The sequence below is a fragment of the Barbus barbus genome (genome assembly GCF_936440315.1).
Source record: "Barbus barbus genome assembly, chromosome: 6".
Classification (NCBI taxonomy): Eukaryota; Metazoa; Chordata; class Actinopteri; order Cypriniformes; family Cyprinidae; genus Barbus; species Barbus barbus.
Window position 1 is genome coordinate 25990294 of NC_136734.1, and position 18870 is coordinate 26009163.

An 18870-nucleotide genomic window follows, 5' to 3' on the forward strand; every position below is an offset into this window, starting at 1 on the left:
CTGTACAAAAATACTATCTATATTAAGTGATTCTTGACATAAGACAAGTTATCAAACATAATAAAATCAATAGCACTGCCAGTAAAACTGCTAAGTAGCCAAACAATCTAGCCACATTAACAAATTACACCCAAATACCAATTACACAAATATTTTTTTGATGTAGAGCTGTCTGAACTAAATGAATGCATTAATCCTATACTCATCTGTTTGAAGCTTGTTGAAGATCAGCCTATGTAGCCTATATCGAAACAGGAAAACAGCATCAAGATACATTACTTGTTTGGTTTACATTATCTGTAATTCAACAATCAAGTAGATTTTATTTTCAATATCATTTACTTGATCCAAGATTGTTTTTACAGTGCATCTTACAATCTGAGGCCATTGGGAGTCTTTGCACGGAAGAGCACAGAACTGAAACGCACATCCTGAAACGTGTTTTCCCTGACTTCACCTGAGACTTTCCAGAGACTTCTCCTTGGCAACGGCCTCATGAGATACTGACAGATGCCCCCACAAGTCTCTGCAATCACAGGCTTTAAGATGTGCCACTTTGCTGAGGGGGACTGGGCCAAGTGCGCAGCACAGCGCTGCTATTGGCTAAGAAGTGACTTGAGTTTTGCTAAAGGAGGGGCTTATGGTTTTACTGCAGTATCGGCATATTAGTGCTGCACTGCTCCCCCCACCCCCCTCTCTGTCTGTCTCTCTGCGGAATTCGCACTGCTCTTGTGGGTGGGCAGAACGCCGGGCGTTACAGAGAAAGCGAGGTCTGCTCTCACTCAGTCCTCGCTTGAGTGCTCAGGTTTCGGCAGAGTGCCTTGAGAATCGCTTTTACCCAGTTTTTCATTTAAAAAAGCTTTCTATTGAGACCTTAAAGACCGTTTTAACCCTTTCTCCACACTATTCAAGGGTTGAATAGCTTTTCATTACTCTCAAAGAGAGTTTTAGCCCCGAGGCGTTGACTCTGTGAGTGCACATTTATTTCGTCCAGGAAAATGGCAAAGGATGAGAAGAACGCGTGGAAGGAGTTTTTCTGGAACCCGAGAACTCGCGAGTTCTGCGGGAGGACCGCGAGCAGTTGGGGTAAGTGTTGCACAGCATCGACAGGATTTCACGCATGCACATATGCTAATTAGTGTGCCATTATTTTGCCGTTATAATAAGTACTGCGCTGCAATAGTTAGCACAACGACAGCGAGTCTTAGTCTGTAAGTGCAGAAGTTCATTGAAGACACGGGTCGCTGTCCGAGGTGCTGAATCTCCAGTTAGTGCGGCTAGTGCGTCACATGCGTTTCCTTTTCTCCGCCGCGTGTTTACGCAGCTGTAAAACTTAATGCATAATGTGATTATCTTAGTCAAATTACGAAATCTGATGTCTAATGATAGATCCAGATAACTGATTATTGTGTTATGTTGGACTTTGCGGGTAAAAATGTTGAATGCGCGGCATCAGCCAATGAACAGCGTGGATAAATCTGCTGCGTCGAGTCACTGCAAAACTACACCGTGCGCTTCGAGAAGAACGTCTGAACAGAGACTAGCACACATCAGTAGTCCCTGCACCACTTTCTGTAAAGAACAGCCGTAAATTTAACTGCAAAGAATGCTGAAGAGCTGCAGAAAAAATGTTAAATACTTTAAAAACTTAGAATTTAATCGACGAAACATGTATTTTCTGTGAAATTTTATTCATTCATATCATTTATTGTATACTTAAGACAAATTCATGTATTGTAAAATATAGTTTGTTTTTGTTCAAAATATGAATATCTAAAATGTCCTTGCTTTTTGTGGCAGTTGAAGGGCTTTCTATTGTATTCTGTCTTATTTAATAATGTTTATTGCATTATTTTAGTGTCATGTGTTACTCTGAGCTACCCTGACAGCTGCTAGAGAGGCCAATTTTGATCAGCTATAAGCCCCAGTTTGCCATCTGTATTATTATCTGTACATTTAATCACAGCAAACTCATTTAAATAGTTCACATAAATCCATATATTGACATATAATTAAATAACAACTAAAAGCTGTAAAAAATACTATCACCAAAATGCCAACACTTTTGTAACATCATCAGATAGCTTTTTTTACAGTCCCGTGTCAGATTTTATATTCTGCCATTTGGTTTAAATCTGTTTGAATTTTCCAAGTAATCTACTAAGTAATCTGGCTTTTATAATTGTGTAAGATCTTTCTAACAATAGAAGTCAACCACTAAACACCTTTAGCCCTGTGCATATTGTTACAAATGGTCGTTTCCTGTGACACTGAGATGATTTAATCTAACCGAGGGCCATTTTGAGTGTGTGAGTGGGGGTTTGTGAATTAGTGTAAAATGTAATCCCTTACTAATAGGCTCATTGGTTGCCTTGGTGAGGCTATCACCAGAGGAGACATAGCCTATTCAACAGCCGTAGATTAATTCTGGAACTGAATGTGTCTTTTAATCAGGATGTGATGGCATTAAAAATACAGCACTCCAAAATTGCCTCTCGGGCATCTGTAACTCAGCTGTCAGTGCTATGGAATAGTTAGTGTGTGTGTGTGTGTGTGAGAGAGAGAGAGAGAAAATGCTAGATCACTGCCCTCGAGACTTCCATGTATGCCAGCACTTTTTGCTCTAGGGAGCTCATTGAGAGAGAGAGAGAGAGAGAGAGAGAGAGAGAGAGAGAGAGAGAGTGTGTGTGTGTGATGCTCTGAGGACTAGCTACCTAGTTAAGCCAGCGTGCTCTCTAAGACTCCTTAATTAGGCTATTTTTGTCTGTGCCCAAACCAGAGTGAACCTGGGTATGCTTAGATTCTTTAACAAAGTACATCCTCATTACTGGAGCTTAATAGTTACCTATGGAGGACGGTGGAAGCTACAGCTACATTCATACAGCTGTGTCTCTTATTGAAACATATCCAGGGTTGCTTTCAGGACCCTGGGGCACAGAGGGGTCAATAGTATCAGGTAAAAGCATCTAAAGCTTACTTTACTACAGCCCTCTGGAGAGTCACATACAGCCTGTGTCTCGTCTTGTTATTAAACATCATTCTTGCACAGGCCGTAATTGAATCTCTGCACCACTCCTGAGACTTGTAGCTCATACTGCAGTATTTGAGAGCAGAAGATCTTGAAACTCTGTTCAAAGCAGTATAAGGCTTTCTGGAAACAAACTGCCTAGAAAAGTTCTGGAGATATTCTAATTCAGAAGATTCCAAAACTTTTTTATTTTTTATCAGCTAAAGCCCTTTGATATAAAATATTTACATGTTCACAGCTCTCTGGTGATAAGTAAACAAATAAAATTGTTAATCTTTTTTAGTTAATAAATTATGTACCATTTACTAAAATGTCTATGATACTTATCAAACACCCTGCAGTTCTCAAATCTGAAAAAAAACCCCACAAAAATGTGGTTCTAGCTGGATGATAGACTGCTCTGAAAGATCCTCTTTTTGAATTTAATCTTCTTGTTCAAATGTATATTGTCCCATTATATTATACAGCTACACACCTCATAAATAAATATGCGGACATGAAATGTTGGTTTAAATTGAAATTGAAAAATTCACTATGAAAAATAGTCAATTACAAGATACAAAACAATTGGCACAATAATGCTAACACAGCAACAATATTATAGGGATATTAATATGAAAGTCTTCTGAAAGCAGAGCGCGCTTTATTTCTGATAAGAAATATTCATATCAAGTATAATAATTAGCTATCTGCAATTGTTACCCTGAGAAATTTTTTCATTTTTATTTATTAATCTTTACCTGACTAACTCTTATGTGTGTTAGTCTGATGTATTTAGGTTGGTCCAGTTTTGATAATTTAGACTTGAATAAAATCAATTCGTTTAGCCATTAATTGTAGCTATAAACAGTAATAATTTAGATTTGTCAGTCTATAATTATTATCTATATATTTATGTGCACCCAGTTATTCCTGCCATATAACAGGAAATTGATATTCAGAGATCGCTCCCTTTGTCTGCATCACAGGTGTGAGTTCCTCTGAAGTGTTTGATAGTATGGTGGCCTGGTAGGTTTGACAGATTTAGGGACTGATGAATCTGAAGGATGTGGGCAGATCTAAAGAGACTGTTTTGTGGGCTTTGTGTCTGTATTAATGAACATGAACATGCAAATAGCAGATCACAGCAGGACATTCTGCTCCTCTCTTTCAGGTTGCGTTCAAATTAGAGGGTTGAAAGAGGGAGGGTGACTTTCATCATGATGAGAGACAGATAAAGAAACAGAAGAGCACAGATAGAGTATCAGTCTCACCGTGTGCAGTATTCGCCACACACAAACACACAGATCCAGCACAGCTGATGAGGATGTACCACGTTTTGACCTCATAACCAAGTTGAGCAAGTAATGTTTGATAATGCAGGTACTTGGTATCCTGAGAGAGACGGTGGTTAATTTGAGGCTGTCCTGCTGCGAGATTAACTAGTACTTAATGATCTGAACATTTGGGCTTTGCAAGGCACCATTCTTACCTTATCTTTGCTCACTTTCTCTCTTGCACATGCATTGCATCCTTTTTCACTCTCTCCAGGCATATCAGCACACACTCCTGTGTAATTCTATCCTGTAGCGTAACCTCACAACCGCACTGCTGTTATTGATCAGTGAAAGCCGGTCTGTGCGGGGAGCTCCAGGATGCAGCGGGGGACAGAGATCCAGTATCCCTCCTCCCTTCAACCTGGAGCAAGCTGATCGACTGTCCCCAGGGGCCTCGCTGCGTGAAGCTCAGGTGTCCAGTATTTTAATGAGCTCTCCTCAGGCATACACACTCCTGCTGTGCACCACAACTTACAGTCCACACATGCAAACAGCACTCAGCGTTCTCTATGAAATAGCAACCCTAAATTATTTCTTGTGTTGGTGAAGATGTTTGGAAGTACATTCTTATTATAGGGGCAAATGGATGAGTTACTGAATCTTTCCTTTTTGCCTGAGAGTATTCAGGTAAAGTTTTTAAGAAGTACAAGTCCAGCCATGTCCTGCATGCTATAAAATTTAAAGCCCTATTTTTCTAAAGTATAATATAAATTCCATATGTACAGTTTGGGTTAGTAAGTGTTTTTGTTTTAAAGAAATGAATATTAAGCAAGGATTAAACTGATCAAAGGTGACAGTAAAGACATTTGTAACAAATGTTCTATTTTAAATAAATGCTGTTTTTTTATTTTGTTCATCAAAGAGTCATGGTTATCATGGTTTACACAAAAATCTTCAGTAACACAACTGTTTTCACCATTGACAACAAAAAAGCTGAAATAGAAAGTAGCCATTTAAAATTGTAATAATATTGCACAATATTACTGTTTTTACGTTATTTTGATTAAATTAATGCACTCTTGGTGAGCAATAGACTTATTTAAAAAATAAGTGAGTGCTAGTGTATATAATCTTTCATCTTGCAACAATTTTATAAATAATTTTATTTAATACTGTTTGTATATTGCGAAAAAGTTAAAATGTTTAAAATAGTAAAAACCAGTTACAGCAGCTACACAATATATACTTTTTAAAATCTTGACACTGAAAAACCTCCATGTCTGCTGTCCATGTAAAGTTTGTAGGTTTGTTTATTTCCCATATCTGAGAAAACCTTAGGTGAAAAAAATCTTGTGCAGGAAATTACCTATCACTATTTTCTCATTAACATCAGCAAAGACTTTTCAGACTGGCTCTTAAGTAACCATACTGTACCACATTATATATCATATTACTGTACTGACATTATATACCTCATGAATAAATAACCACTGACATAATTATTTAATTTCTACGTATGATAAATACCAACTCATTAGTCTATCTATTTAGTGCAGTTGTGTAGACATAATAATCTTGAGTATAATTATTATTTTATTTGGGTAGATGGGGTTGTTTACATGAATGTATGCACAGGGCTACTCTGGTGTTTCTAAACCATATATTCCCTGAAAATCCCCCTTTGACTTTGCCCTCTTCTTCTCCTTCTGTCACCTCCCTCCCCTTTTTTTACCCCTCTTAACCCACATCTGCCCTGCAGTAATTCAATTTTGTCAAAGACTAGACATTTACCAGACAGGATTACCAGACTTCCTGTAAAAGGGACATTAGTGTGTAAAAGTATGAATGTAAGACAGAGCTGCAGTGAACGTGTATGTATAAATGTATGAATGAGGAGAGAAGATCTGGGTGCTCTGGAGAGAAGATCTGGGTGCTCTGGAGAGAATTTAAGAGGATTAGGTCTACTAGTGTTGTATATTTTCACAGTTACATCAGCAGAAGTGAGCGAGGGATAGAGAGAGAGAGCAAAAGATAGTCATAAATGGTTATTATGGTTATATGGTCACAGTATTCTACATGTCCTATTACAAACACTCCCTACAAACATGTTTTTATTAAAGTACATAAAGTGTAGGAGGAGCTACAATGAAGGAAAACATGTTTTGTTCTCTAATACCAGAACTGTATGTTACAGACTCAAGTCTCAAGACTCAAGTATATCTCTAATTTCATTTATTTCAAGAATAAAACCATACTTTTGTGAACAAAACATTTTTATCACTTATCACTTGGTACATTAATGTAAGGGCTTACTCAATTACAAATGACAAATTTGGAAGGACTTGGCCACTTGGTGGCACTATCATAGTAAAAAAAACATAGAAATGGCTGGAACTATTGTACCATTAGTCCAGTCGACATTTTGTCTTGTCTGTCATCAGAAATACTTAATGTCATGCAAAATATAAGTTAATGGGGCATAAATGCCAATAATTGCTGCATGCAGCTGTATTTATTAATTTAAATTAATATGCATTTTTATTGTTACTATTATAAATATTGAATTCCATTAAAATAAGTATATTTTGATGGTAAGTTTGCTAAGTTCCAGTGGCATATTACAGTTCACATTTATGGAAAAGTTTCCAAAAGCTTGAGTACGGTATGTATTTGTATAGAGTTTGGATTTGAATGTTTGTGTGTCCTTGTAGGTCTGATCCTGTTGTTTTATCTGGCATTCTACATTTTCCTGGCTGGATTATTTGCTCTCACCATGTACGTAATGCTGCAAACGCTCGATGACCACAGACCAACATACCAAGATAGACTTTCAACTCCAGGTAATACACACAAACTTGATCCTCAAACTTGATTAATTATAAGAATTACACCTTAATGTTACACCTTACAGATACCTTTTGCCATTTATTAACTGTAATTTATTGATATTGCAGTGTTTGGCCCATTATTTGGACTTTTTGATCCTCACAAGCATACTAAATGCAAAATGAATGTAAACACACTCTCCGTCTCTGTATCTTCCCATTCTCTTATTTGTTTTGCAGGGATGATGATCAGACCTAAAGGAGAGCAGCTGGAGATCGCTTACACCATGGAGTACACAGAGACCTGGGAAAGATACGTCCAGGCCCTCAATAACTTCCTCTCGCGTGAGTGCCATGCAAATAACCTTATGTATTTCACACAGAACCTGCTGCAATCATTTTACTAGTGAAATCCTGCATGCTATTTAGTCCACAGAAGGTCATGTCCTGTTGCTTCTTTTATGCAGCCTACAACGACACAGTCCAGGCCCAGAATAATTACGATTGTAAACCGGATCAGTACTTCATCCAGGAGGACAGTGGCAGCTTGAAAAACTTCCCCAAGCGTTCCTGTCAGTTCAAACGCGCCATATTGAAGAATTGTTCTGGGATCTCAGATCCTTATTATGGTTACGATGTTGGCAAGCCCTGCATCATCATCAAGCTCAACCGTGTAAGACATGAAACAGAAAGTATGTGTGGAGCAGAAACATATCCAGCATTATCTAAAAATGGTCAAATTACAGTTGCAAATTACAGTTATTATGCAACGAATCAAGTATCAATTATTATTGAGAAACAACTAAATATATAAACAAACAAATATATGCCTGATTTGATTTTAGGTAATTGAATCCCCACAGTTTTATCACCGTGAAGACTTTGACCTGAAACCACTGAATCAGAGACAGCGGCCTGAGTGTTTATAATTAATCATTCATCAGCATTACTTTAGTTTTCTAATGAGACTCAACTTGATCTTTCTCTGCCCTTTGGTTTTCATCTTTGGGTCTTGTTCTTTTTCTCGCTCTCTAATTTCAATCTCAAATGTATTCTTCTTTGCAGGTGATTGGTCTGTTGCCTGCCAAAGACGAGCAGCCTCCTTATGTCACATGTGGTGCTAAGGTAATGTGTCAGTCTCTTTTCCTCTGTCTCTCACTCTCCTTATCCTTCAGTCTTTTAAAAAGGGATTGATTTCAGATTAAAGTTACATGAGCTATTCAACAAAGTCACCAGATTAAATTAGCTGGTAATCAGAACTGTGGCTGGCTTCAGAGAAAAACTATCACAACAGACTATATGCTGCTGATTCACAAATATAAACAAACATGAAATATAAATAAATTAACAGAAGAATAAGTAAATTAACAGTTGTGTATTTCCCATTCGTTTAAACGTCTGAATGTATTCAGGAATCATCCTTCAGTCATGCAAAGTTCAGTCTTAACTATTTTCATATTTCCGTTTTAGTCATTTTAGTTCTTCAACTTTTATTTCTGTTAGCTGTCAAGTGAATATTTCTCATTTTTATCTAATATTTATATTTTACTTAAGATTTATTTAAATTAACAAAAAAATATTTAATAGTTTTAGTTAACGATAACAACACTGTTGCTTGTTTGTATTCTAATACTGTAGGTTAGTCACCCCACTTTAAGCAAACTTTGATCTATATTGCATTAGAGTGGAAGTTTTTGCTACTCTTTGCCCAGGCTTTCTCAATAGTGTGTGCCCTCTCAATCAAGTATGTTTGTGTTTGACTGGGTTCTGACTGGATATTGACTGCCATTTGGGCTCATGCAAAAAAGTTCCTCAATCTATTTCTTTATTCGATTGCAATGTCCTCGTCCATTTTTTTTTAAACATCACACCTTTTTTTTTCCTGTCAACATATTTTGCTCTTTCTCATCATAGACCCATCATTCCTCCTTTGTTTTGTACTGTTGTCATATAATTGTTGTTTTCAGTGTAATTTCAGTGTTTGTTCAACACGTGTTGTTTTACACCATTACTCACATCTGCTCATCTCTGTTTATTTTCCATGTGGTTGATTTGTTTGTTTGTTTTTTTTTTCTTTTTTTTTTTTTTTGCGTGTCTCACCTGTTCTCCCCCTCCATTCTTGTCAGAGATACAAAGTTGGGAAGGATGAATGGGTAAGAATAATAAACAGAATGAAGAATAATCATTTTGACAAAGGCAGAGAATTCATAATGTGCACTACTTTTCTTTGATGTTCTGCAGTGAGCAACAAATTTGAATCCAAAATGACCAGTTTTATTTTAAATCTTTAATTACATTTAAAAACAGCAAAGGGTAAAATGATTATTCATACAGTCAGATCATATGCTAGATAATTCCAGCATATGATCAATTTGATGGACGATTGGTTTCTCTGTGTATTTGTTAGATTCAGTAAGTGGTATTAGAATAGGTTGATACCTTCAGATTAAATGCTGAGATGGACTCATAATATCTCCCTCTCTCTGTAGGCGGATGACGCAGATAAACTTGGTGAACTGATGTACTTTCCCCCCAATGGCGCTTTCAACCTTATGTACTACCCATATTATGGCAAGAAAGCCCAGGTACAACACACACACACACACATGGAGAACATAATGTGTAAAATGAAAATTTACCATTTTGACCATCTGTTTTTTTAAATGCATATTATTGATTTTATTGTACATATTTCATCTATGCATATATTTTATCGTTATTATTTTTTTTTAAAGATTTTTTTAATGATTTATCTAAGTGTCATAACTCCATTTATCTTCCATTGAAAGAACAGACTTGTCTCTGGTGATGCTGGATTCTCCAATCATTTAGCCCACTTAAAGGGATAGCTCACCCAAAAATGAAAATTCTGTCATTAATTACTCACCCTCATGTTGTTCCAAATCCATAAGACCTTCGTTCATCTTTTGGAACACAAATTAAGATATTTTTGATGAATTCCGAGAGCTCTCCGACCCTCCCTCAGACAGCAAGGATCCTACCTAGATCAAGGTCCAGAAACGTAGTAAGGACATCGGTAAAATAATCCATATGATATCAGTGGTTCAATCATCATTTTTCAAAGCTACAAAAATACTTTGTGCGCAAAGAAAACAAAAATAATGACTTTATTCAACAATTTTGATCATTGCAGGATTTTTGTTTTCTTTGCACACAAAGTATTCTTGTACCTTTGAAAAATTACGGTTGAACCCCTGATGTCACATGGGTTATTTTAACGATGTCCTACTCTTCTGGAGCTTGGTCGTGGTAGGATTCTTGCTGTCTAGGGTGAGAAAGCTCTCGAAATTCATCAAAATATCTTAATTTGTGTTCCGAAGATGAGCGAAGGTCTTACGGGTTTGGAACGGCATGAGGGTGAGTAAATAATAACAGAATTTTCATTTTTAGGTGAACTATTCCTTTAACGCACTAAAGATTACATTCAGATCTGCCTCCATCCAATCGACAAGTGATTTCTGATAATGTTTCTTCTGCTGCAGGTGAACTACTCTCAGCCTCTAGTGGCCATTAAGTTCCTCAACATCACCCTGAATGAGGACGTCAACGTAGAGTGCAAAATCAATGCTAACAACATTTTTGAGGGCAGTGAACGAGACAAGTTTGCTGGACGCATTTCCTTCACACTGAAGATCAACTCCAGAAATTAAACAGGCGAAAGTGTGTTCCTTTTCTTTCTCACACGCACACACACACGCACACACGCACACACACACACACACACACACACACACACACACACACACACACACACACAGGTCCTCCCCATCTAAAAGAGTGTAGGATTATGCACAGAAGGCACAGCTAGATACATAAACCAGACAAAGCAATCCTCAGCACAAACAGGGCAGAGAGTAATACTTCAGCGTTTCAAAGAAATATTTTTTTTTCCATTTGAGACTGTAGTGAGGTTGTAGAGAGTTAGCAATGAAGTTTTTGTGTGCATTTGTGTCTGTGTGTGTGTTTGCATGTGTGAGCTGAGGTATCACAGTATTTATTTTCTGAAACACAAAATTTTATTTGCATGTTCAGCTAACAGATCTATTTATTAAAAATAATACATTCTATTAAAACAATATTAAAAAGAGAGAAAATTCCTAATAAATATGCTGTTTTCTTCCCTCAGTATCTGTATTAATTTAGCAGAAATAATTTATTATCATTTTAAAGCAGGTATCTAATTAATATGGCATGATCTAATTTTTTTGCATGTGTGTATCAGTTCTGAAGAGCGGTATTGAAACCTCTCCTTTGTCCGATCTGTGGCTTTGTATATGAAGAGGATATTTTAAACCAACATGTAGCTAATGCTGTGCATGATGAACGTCCTCTCCAACACACAAAAGAAAATTGATACATTGCTGCATTACTATTGGTTTGGACACAGCCTGTACTTTCATATGATGAAGTGAGTCACATTTAATTTATCATGAGGCGTGTTTCATGAAGTTTGTTTATATGTCAAATTAGGTCTTTTTTTTATTTATTTTTTTTATGTATAATCCAATTTGTCTCACATGGTGAGGGGATATAATGTTTTGTATTGATTTGCATTGGCTCCGAGAATGACAGCAGGCCTGGGTTCAGTTTAAAATCTGAAAAATAGATAGAAAAAGTGTGTTTGATGTGTGTGAGAAAATGTGTGTGGAATCTTGCATGTGTGATTTGATTTATGTTAATCTTTGTGCACATTTAACTTTCATTCAAAATATTTTGTTCTAAGTGACTCTAACCATAACCATAGAGAGAGAGATAGAGAGCAGGAACAGCAGGCTTATGTTTCAGAGATAATGAAGACAGAAGCGAATCCATCCCAGTCCGTACCCTGCATGAATCAATAAAACAAAAGACGTGGTCACCAACCTCATTTCTCATTTTTTTAAACACCTAAACTCACTCTCGGAGTACATAGACGTCATGCTCCATTCTGAGAAGTGTCTTGTGGAGAGTTCATGTACACTGCGTCATAGAACTGACAAGTGTGTTACACATCCTATAATGCCCTAATCCTTTAATCTCACTCTCATAAATAGATATGGTGCTTAATACCAACATTTCCTCAAAAGCATCTATCTACCTAGAAATTGTCAACTCATTTATTGAAAAATATTAAGCTGAGTGACAAAACACTTCTTCACATTTGATCACTTTCACATGTGCATCTGTGTTGACTTCTGTGTCTGTATATTGCATATTTTATTTTTATGCATGGTGAGGTTGTTATCTGACTCGGCAGAGAAAGCTTCAAATCAACAGAATTAAAAATTCATTTACCTCAGGCCCCAGATCACATATCATTAACTTGACCCTGTACACTAGTTCCCTCTGGAGTAAAAAATCAGAAATGTTATTCGTTTTCCCCTGGAAAAAAAAAACAGCTTGTAACACCATGCACTAAAGGGAAAAAGAGAAAAAATCCATATATATATATATATATATATTATGAGTGAAGTTTTTGATGCATGCAGGCTTTGAGACAATGGTTTTGTAAACAGCGCCCCTAGTGTAACAGTCGTGCTGTGCCTCTCCACGACACCAACTGTTTCTACTGGTGAGTGGTGAAGTACACATTTTATAGTGCATTAGCATATATTTTAAAATACATGAATCTTCTGGAAAGCAATATATTTATATTTTGAGCCCCTTTGGTGTATAAAGAAAAGTTACATGCTATATGTGTATTTTTCTTTAGATTGGCTGATCATGAAGATAAATATTTATTGTAATATTTAAATAAGTTTATAGATGAGAATGGCTATATGGATTTTAAAATCACATGCAATATAGAAAAGAGCCTACATTTTCAAAGAACCTATATTTCTATTTTTGTTGATCATTTATGAATAAAAGCATGTAACCGCTGGGGAATGTATGGCTGATTTAAGCTTTGCAGTGCTTATTATAAAATACAAGGAGGTCACAAGACTTAATCAGCCCAAGAATGTAATAAATCATCATCACTTTAATAGTCTGGATCTCTTTGTAGCTTTTGAAATACCAAAATGCATTCAACGTATGTTTCATAAAACTAACATTGACAAAACAAGTCTTTGTCAAAGTGGATGATCTGTTTTAAATAAGTCTCTTGCGAACATTAACCAACAGAGCTCAACAGCTTTTGAAAATTAGATGAAAAGTAATTTGCCTAATGTATATGAATAAGTATATACAGTAAATGCTGTGGTTTAGATGTGTTTGAACAGATGAGTCGGCTATGTGAACAGGTCCACCACCTCAACAACATCACAAAACACAACTGCTGTTCATTTGATATTGCTTAGTGTTCACACAGCACTGGACCTTGTGCAAACTGCGCTCAAATGTTTGATGAACAATGAGAATCTGATATTGACTAGTTAAGTTAAACACCTTATACTGTATGTTCATAGGCTTAAACTAATGTACTGAAATAACAAACCTAATAAAATGAACAACAATGCACTGTCTCCTCTTCATCAATATAATTCAGAATTATAACATAGAATCACAGAAGGTTAAGTACAAGGATACAGTTTTAAACTGTCACTGTCTCTCTCAAACAAACACAAACAAAGAGACACATATATTTACACACACTTTCCGGTTATTACCACTGTCCATATGAGAATATCAATGTCACGTGTAATTTTGCCCATATGCTTATACACATTAGTAACAGCAGCCTGTAAGACTTTACATTCTTTACAAAGAGTTGTCTCATAAATGGATTTGATTTGAAGACCTTGCATTATTTGCACACGTAACGTAATGAGACATAACCATATGATGTCATATGTTAATACAATACCCTCCCAGTAAATATCTCTGTATCTTATTAACCCCTAAATGGTACATATTAGTACTTAAATGACCTAAAGTGACAGTTTGGTACTGTTTTGTTGTTGTTGCTTACAAATCAATTGTCATATTCTCTCATTAATTGTATATTGCATATATTTCTATAGTGTATGTCAGTAGCATTAAAAAAATAAGTTTAAATTAAATATTTTGAAATTAGAACAGTTATTACTAATGTCTTAGACGAGACATTTCAGTACATTTTCAAATATACTGTTCAAAATGATTTCAAAAAATGATTTAGCAGACTTACAAACAACTCTGTCACAATACCAAAATAAATGTAGGTGTGCATGTGAGAGAATATCCCCTGAACAAACATTAGGTATCAGTCACGCCATAATAAAACTGCTTTTGATAAGCATAAGGATTGTAAAAAAGGTCTTCTGTTGAAACAGGACTTCGGACTAGTCTGTACATTTGCTGAGCATGCATTACTGCATGTTTCATAATCGACTAGTAGGCTACTATTATGGTGCAACCTTGAAAGCTGCTAATATCTTTCCAAGAATCAATGCATGGCTTTCTCCAATATATAAAAAACATGACAAGAACTGAACACAGCGTGTTTACAGTTCATCATTTTCATCCATTGCCTAATTACTATAAAAATGTGTGTTATTGGTTTATTGTGTTCTCTTTATGCAAAATGTACTCAAGTATTGGCCAGTGGTCATCCATTAGCACCAACAGTGTACTGTATATATAGTTGTTTTAACCACAAAACTGTAATAGTGTAATTGTGAATTTAATAGTTAAATAGTGAAATGTTTGTTTTATTTTTTTTCTTACTTGGCAACCTTTTGTCACTAACAGATAAAGAAGCTTAAGTATTTATCCAGCAGTGTCTTCATCCTTTTCTCTTAAGTGTACAAAGCTCCAGTCTTATAACTGAATGCCCTATTCTCTAGGTTGGTCCCGCTCATATTTCCCATCATTTTTCTCTCTCTTTCTACGCTCACGGTAGGTCCAGCATGCTGTGTTCCTGTAGTGTGACTTCATTTCTCTCATACACTTCTTCTATTGCTCTCACTACCCTGTTCAGCACCACAGCAGCTTCTGTCTGCGTTTCCACACACACCAACTGGTAGAAATAAGGTCGTTCAGGCATAGCAAGAAAAGCCAGCTCTGCTGCTTTCCTTACCCACCAGGAGTGATGGTGGGCCAGTGTGCGCTGGTAAGTCTCTTTGCAGAGGTCAGAAGGGCTTCGTAGATGCTCTCCTTCAGTTGTGTCCTTCCCCAGTTCCAACAGGAAATTTTGCAGCCAGAGCAGAGCACGATGCAGGCGCAACAGAGTCCTGCAACCCGAGTTTGTCTGCTTGTGGAAGTCCACCAAACCGTTCTCCAGCTCCCATTTAATCATAGACTGAACAGAAGTGTAACCAAATGAGAGTCTGCTATTCATTTCAGAGTAGTCTGAAGAGCTGTTATGAGATATCATTTGCTGGTGCGTTCTTTTTTCTTTCATTTTCTTCTCTGCCTCTTTCTCTGCTTTTTGTGCCAGGTCACGGATGATGGCAGTTTTCGACTCAATTTCTTGTGAAATTAAACCCACCATTGGCCCCAAGGCTTCCAAAAATCTTAAATGCACAGAAAAATTAGATATATTTTTAATGTGTGTGTTTCTATTCTTATACAGATCACAAAGTTGCTGTTTTCATATTTGATTGGTCAATTGACATTCCTATATATATTAGTGCTGTCAAAAGATTAATTGCATCCAAAATAAAAGTTTTTGTTTACATAATATTAATGCGTGTACTGTGTATATTTACTGTGTAGCCTATATATAAATACACACACATGCATGTATTTATTTAAGAAACATATGTTGTTTATATATTAAATATATGTATATAAAACATAAATTAAATGAATATAAATTTAAACATGTAAATACATACTATATATATATATATATATATATATATATATATATATATATATATATATTCAAAATATATACTGTATGTGTGTATTTATATATAATGTATTTACATAATAAATAAACAGAACACACATATATTTACGAAACAAAAACTTTTATTGTGGATACAATTAATCGTTTGACAGCACTAACATACACATGTATATATATATATATATATATATATATATAGTCTAAGCACTTGGACTTTTCACTGTTTTTAATCTGTATTGTATGTGTTTGCATGTTCAAACCAAACAATCAGATTCTTCATTATTGGTAAGGATTTTACAGCATATTTCCCTAGTAGCTTATATAATAGGAGAAACAGTACTTGAAAAGAGTGTCCGAATTCACAGCATTCATAAAACATTATGCGAAAAGTAGACCTACGTAAATCTCTTTCTGACAGTTACACCGATACGCCAGTAGGTGGCGACAAGAGACTGTCTTTTGAGTGAGTCATTATTGATTAATTCATTTAACCGATTCCTTCGACAACATAGATTCATTCTAGAACAAAAGGCCACTAGTGTGTTGCTCGGAGATACAAAGGTTTATTGTAGCTTTGCCTTCGACTTGGAAATACTGTTAGATACACATTATCAATTTTGTTGTTGTTTGTTGTCACTTTTGCTCGACTTAATTATAGAATGTGGTATATTTAGCGTGCTATATGATGAGATGCAATTATGTATGTTAACTTACTTGATAAGCTCATCCCAGCTTGCCAGGTACGGCTTTAGCAGCACATCATTGGTTGAGACTGGAGCTGCCTGCAGGTGAGCCAGCAAATTGGCAATTTGAAACCTCTGGCCAGGACACACCCTCAGTGGAGCTACATCGTCATCTGAACTATTTACTCTAATGAAAGACAGAGCCTGAGAAAACGACAAGAGATAGAAAAGTGAGGAAAGGGCAGATTTCAGAGGAGGGTGATGCCATAAAACGCACAGGCAAAGTTTCTTTTAGCAGCTCTGCCTAAATTCAAAATGACACTTTAAGTCTCGAGTTATTTTGTGTTCTCTTTTGTAATTCACCACTCTTACCTTGTTTTTTACACTGTAAACCTTTGGACAGGTATTCCAGTGGTCCGCCAGATTCCCATCTACAATGAGAGACAGAGGATGAGCAATGGGAGAATAAATAATTTTAAACAGGAAGACAGAAGCAACAGTAGGCTATTTAAACCACAAAAACTAATTATTTCGTGAAGTATTTAAAAAAAAAAAAATCGAAGCCAGGATCATAAATTGATTAGGTTTCCACATAAACCCATCCAGAAGATCTGTGAACTGTGTTACTACTGAGATAAAGTTATCCAATGTAAATATTTCCCTGAATATTAAACAACTAGTTACCTCCAAAATGAACATTATGTCATCTGTCGTTTAAAACATGTTTTATTTTCTTTAATTCATGGAAAACAAAATTTTTAATAATTTTCTGAGAGACCAGATTATTGAGCCAGTGAGATGAACTTGAGAATTACGATTCATGAATGAATCATACACTAAATCTTTAAAGCATTCAGCATTTGTACATGAATAAGTATCAGACCCATACCCAAACTTCTCTCATGAATATATTTAAGATGTGAACTCAGGTAAAATGTCTGTTCAGCATCTTTATATGTTTATTTCCTTGTTGAATTAAAGTCATTCAGCTGTACTGTAACAGGTACTGATGGACAAAAATAACCAAAACTGATATTGATGGGATTGATTGAATTACAAGCTTCACTGACATAATAAAGCAGTACCTCAAAAAATCTATTAACCTGAGCCCACAGCGAAATAAAGTAGCTTTGGTGCGCCAGAAAAACTAACCAAACACTGTAAATTACATTCGGTCTGTTAAAGGAAAATTTAGAAAGAACTAGTAAAACTTACGAAGCCACATGGAGCCAAGCAAAAGTAGGATGAAGACAATGGCAACACAAGCCCTGCATTTGACTCCCATAATGATCCACTATCCTCTTTCCTTCTTAGTCTATGCGCTCCCAGTCTCTCTCCTGAGCATCTCTGCACCACTGTGCTCAGTACCTTTCTTCTCTTTCACGGTGTGTTTGTCTATTTCTGTTTCAGTCTTTACTCAACCACAAGTTGGCAAGCAAATTCTTGCCCTCATGTGTTCACACTACTAGACAGACACAGTCTGTATGTAACTTCTTGTTTTGTGCTACTCCTCTCTTCCTGTATCCTAAGGTTAGTCCACCGGTCAAACTTATGTTAAGCTGATTTTTTGCATTGTGCTGTTTTTCTCTCTTTCTGTCTGTATTGTCAGTCTCCGGTGATGTTGCACAATCTTAGAGTCCATAGATTAGCCAGGAACAACAAATCAGTCCTTATTAGGCAAGCCCTATGCAACCTGCAGTAACCTTTACTCGGATGCACTCACTTGTACAATACATGTCAAATAAATACTGAAATCCTGGAATCCACAAGGGAAGGTCCAAGTTTTATTTACCCAACATGTGCACCTCTGAGTATAATAGAGTGGTTTCTTAGTTTGAAAGATTCAAATTCTCCATTCAAATGTTGAATTCAAATGCGTCATATTCAAATGTTGAATTTAAATATTCTGGTTAGGCAACTAAATGTTGGTGTGTTTTCTTCTTTAATTACCTTAGATTAGTATTGTATATTTGTATTTCATAGTAAAGCTGATGAAAAGAGACCATCATGTTTGTATATTCAAATTGAGTGGACTGAATGACAAGGCCAGTGCTGGACACTTGACAGTCACTGTGACCTGAAATGTCAGTGAGCACCTTAAAAAAGCTGTCATGCCCTAAAAACCCACCCCTCTGGTTTGAAAGCCGATGAATTTCAATGCCCCATTTTGGCGGTGTAAGTATGGCTGAAGGCATTTGTCTCTGTGTCACTATATTTAGGACCAACTGCTGATTTATAAACGTCCGTTCATTTACACAAAAGCAATCGCAGGCATTTATCAAGGGTGACATTATCTGAA

The 18870-nt window shown here is 36.2% G+C and overlaps 2 protein-coding genes across 3 annotated transcripts; one reads left to right on the forward strand and one right to left on the reverse strand.

Annotated features, from left to right (window-relative positions):
- Window positions 1-558: 558 nt before the first annotated feature.
- LOC306871194 (sodium/potassium-transporting ATPase subunit beta-2-like) lies at window positions 559-13569 on the forward strand. Of its 2 annotated transcripts, XM_079418967.1 has the most exons (8): window positions 694-1086; window positions 6996-7124; window positions 7350-7454; window positions 7577-7782; window positions 8175-8234; window positions 9236-9262; window positions 9599-9694; window positions 10613-13569. In XM_079418967.1, exons 1-8 carry the CDS (start codon window positions 999-1001, stop codon window positions 10778-10780), a joined length of 879 nt encoding a protein of 292 aa, XP_079275093.1. In that variant the 5' UTR covers window positions 694-998; the 3' UTR covers window positions 10781-13569. The 2 variants fall into 2 exon arrangements, with proteins under 2 accessions (XP_079275094.1, XP_079275093.1); XM_079418968.1 differs by lacking the exon at window positions 9236-9262 and having other exon boundaries at window positions 559-1086; window positions 10613-12532.
- Window positions 13570-13574: 5 nt separating this feature from the next.
- On the reverse strand, window positions 13575-17996 carry LOC306871192 (ceramide-1-phosphate transfer protein-like). The gene is made up of 4 exons (XM_079418965.1): window positions 17787-17996; window positions 16944-17002; window positions 16603-16775; window positions 13575-15547 (listed from the first exon to the last, which is right to left on the reverse strand). The coding sequence occupies exons 1-4, from the start codon at window positions 17854-17856 to the stop codon at window positions 14926-14928; spliced, it is 924 nt and encodes a 307-aa protein (XP_079275091.1). The 5' UTR covers window positions 17857-17996; the 3' UTR covers window positions 13575-14925.
- Window positions 17997-18870: the final 874 nt, after the last annotated feature.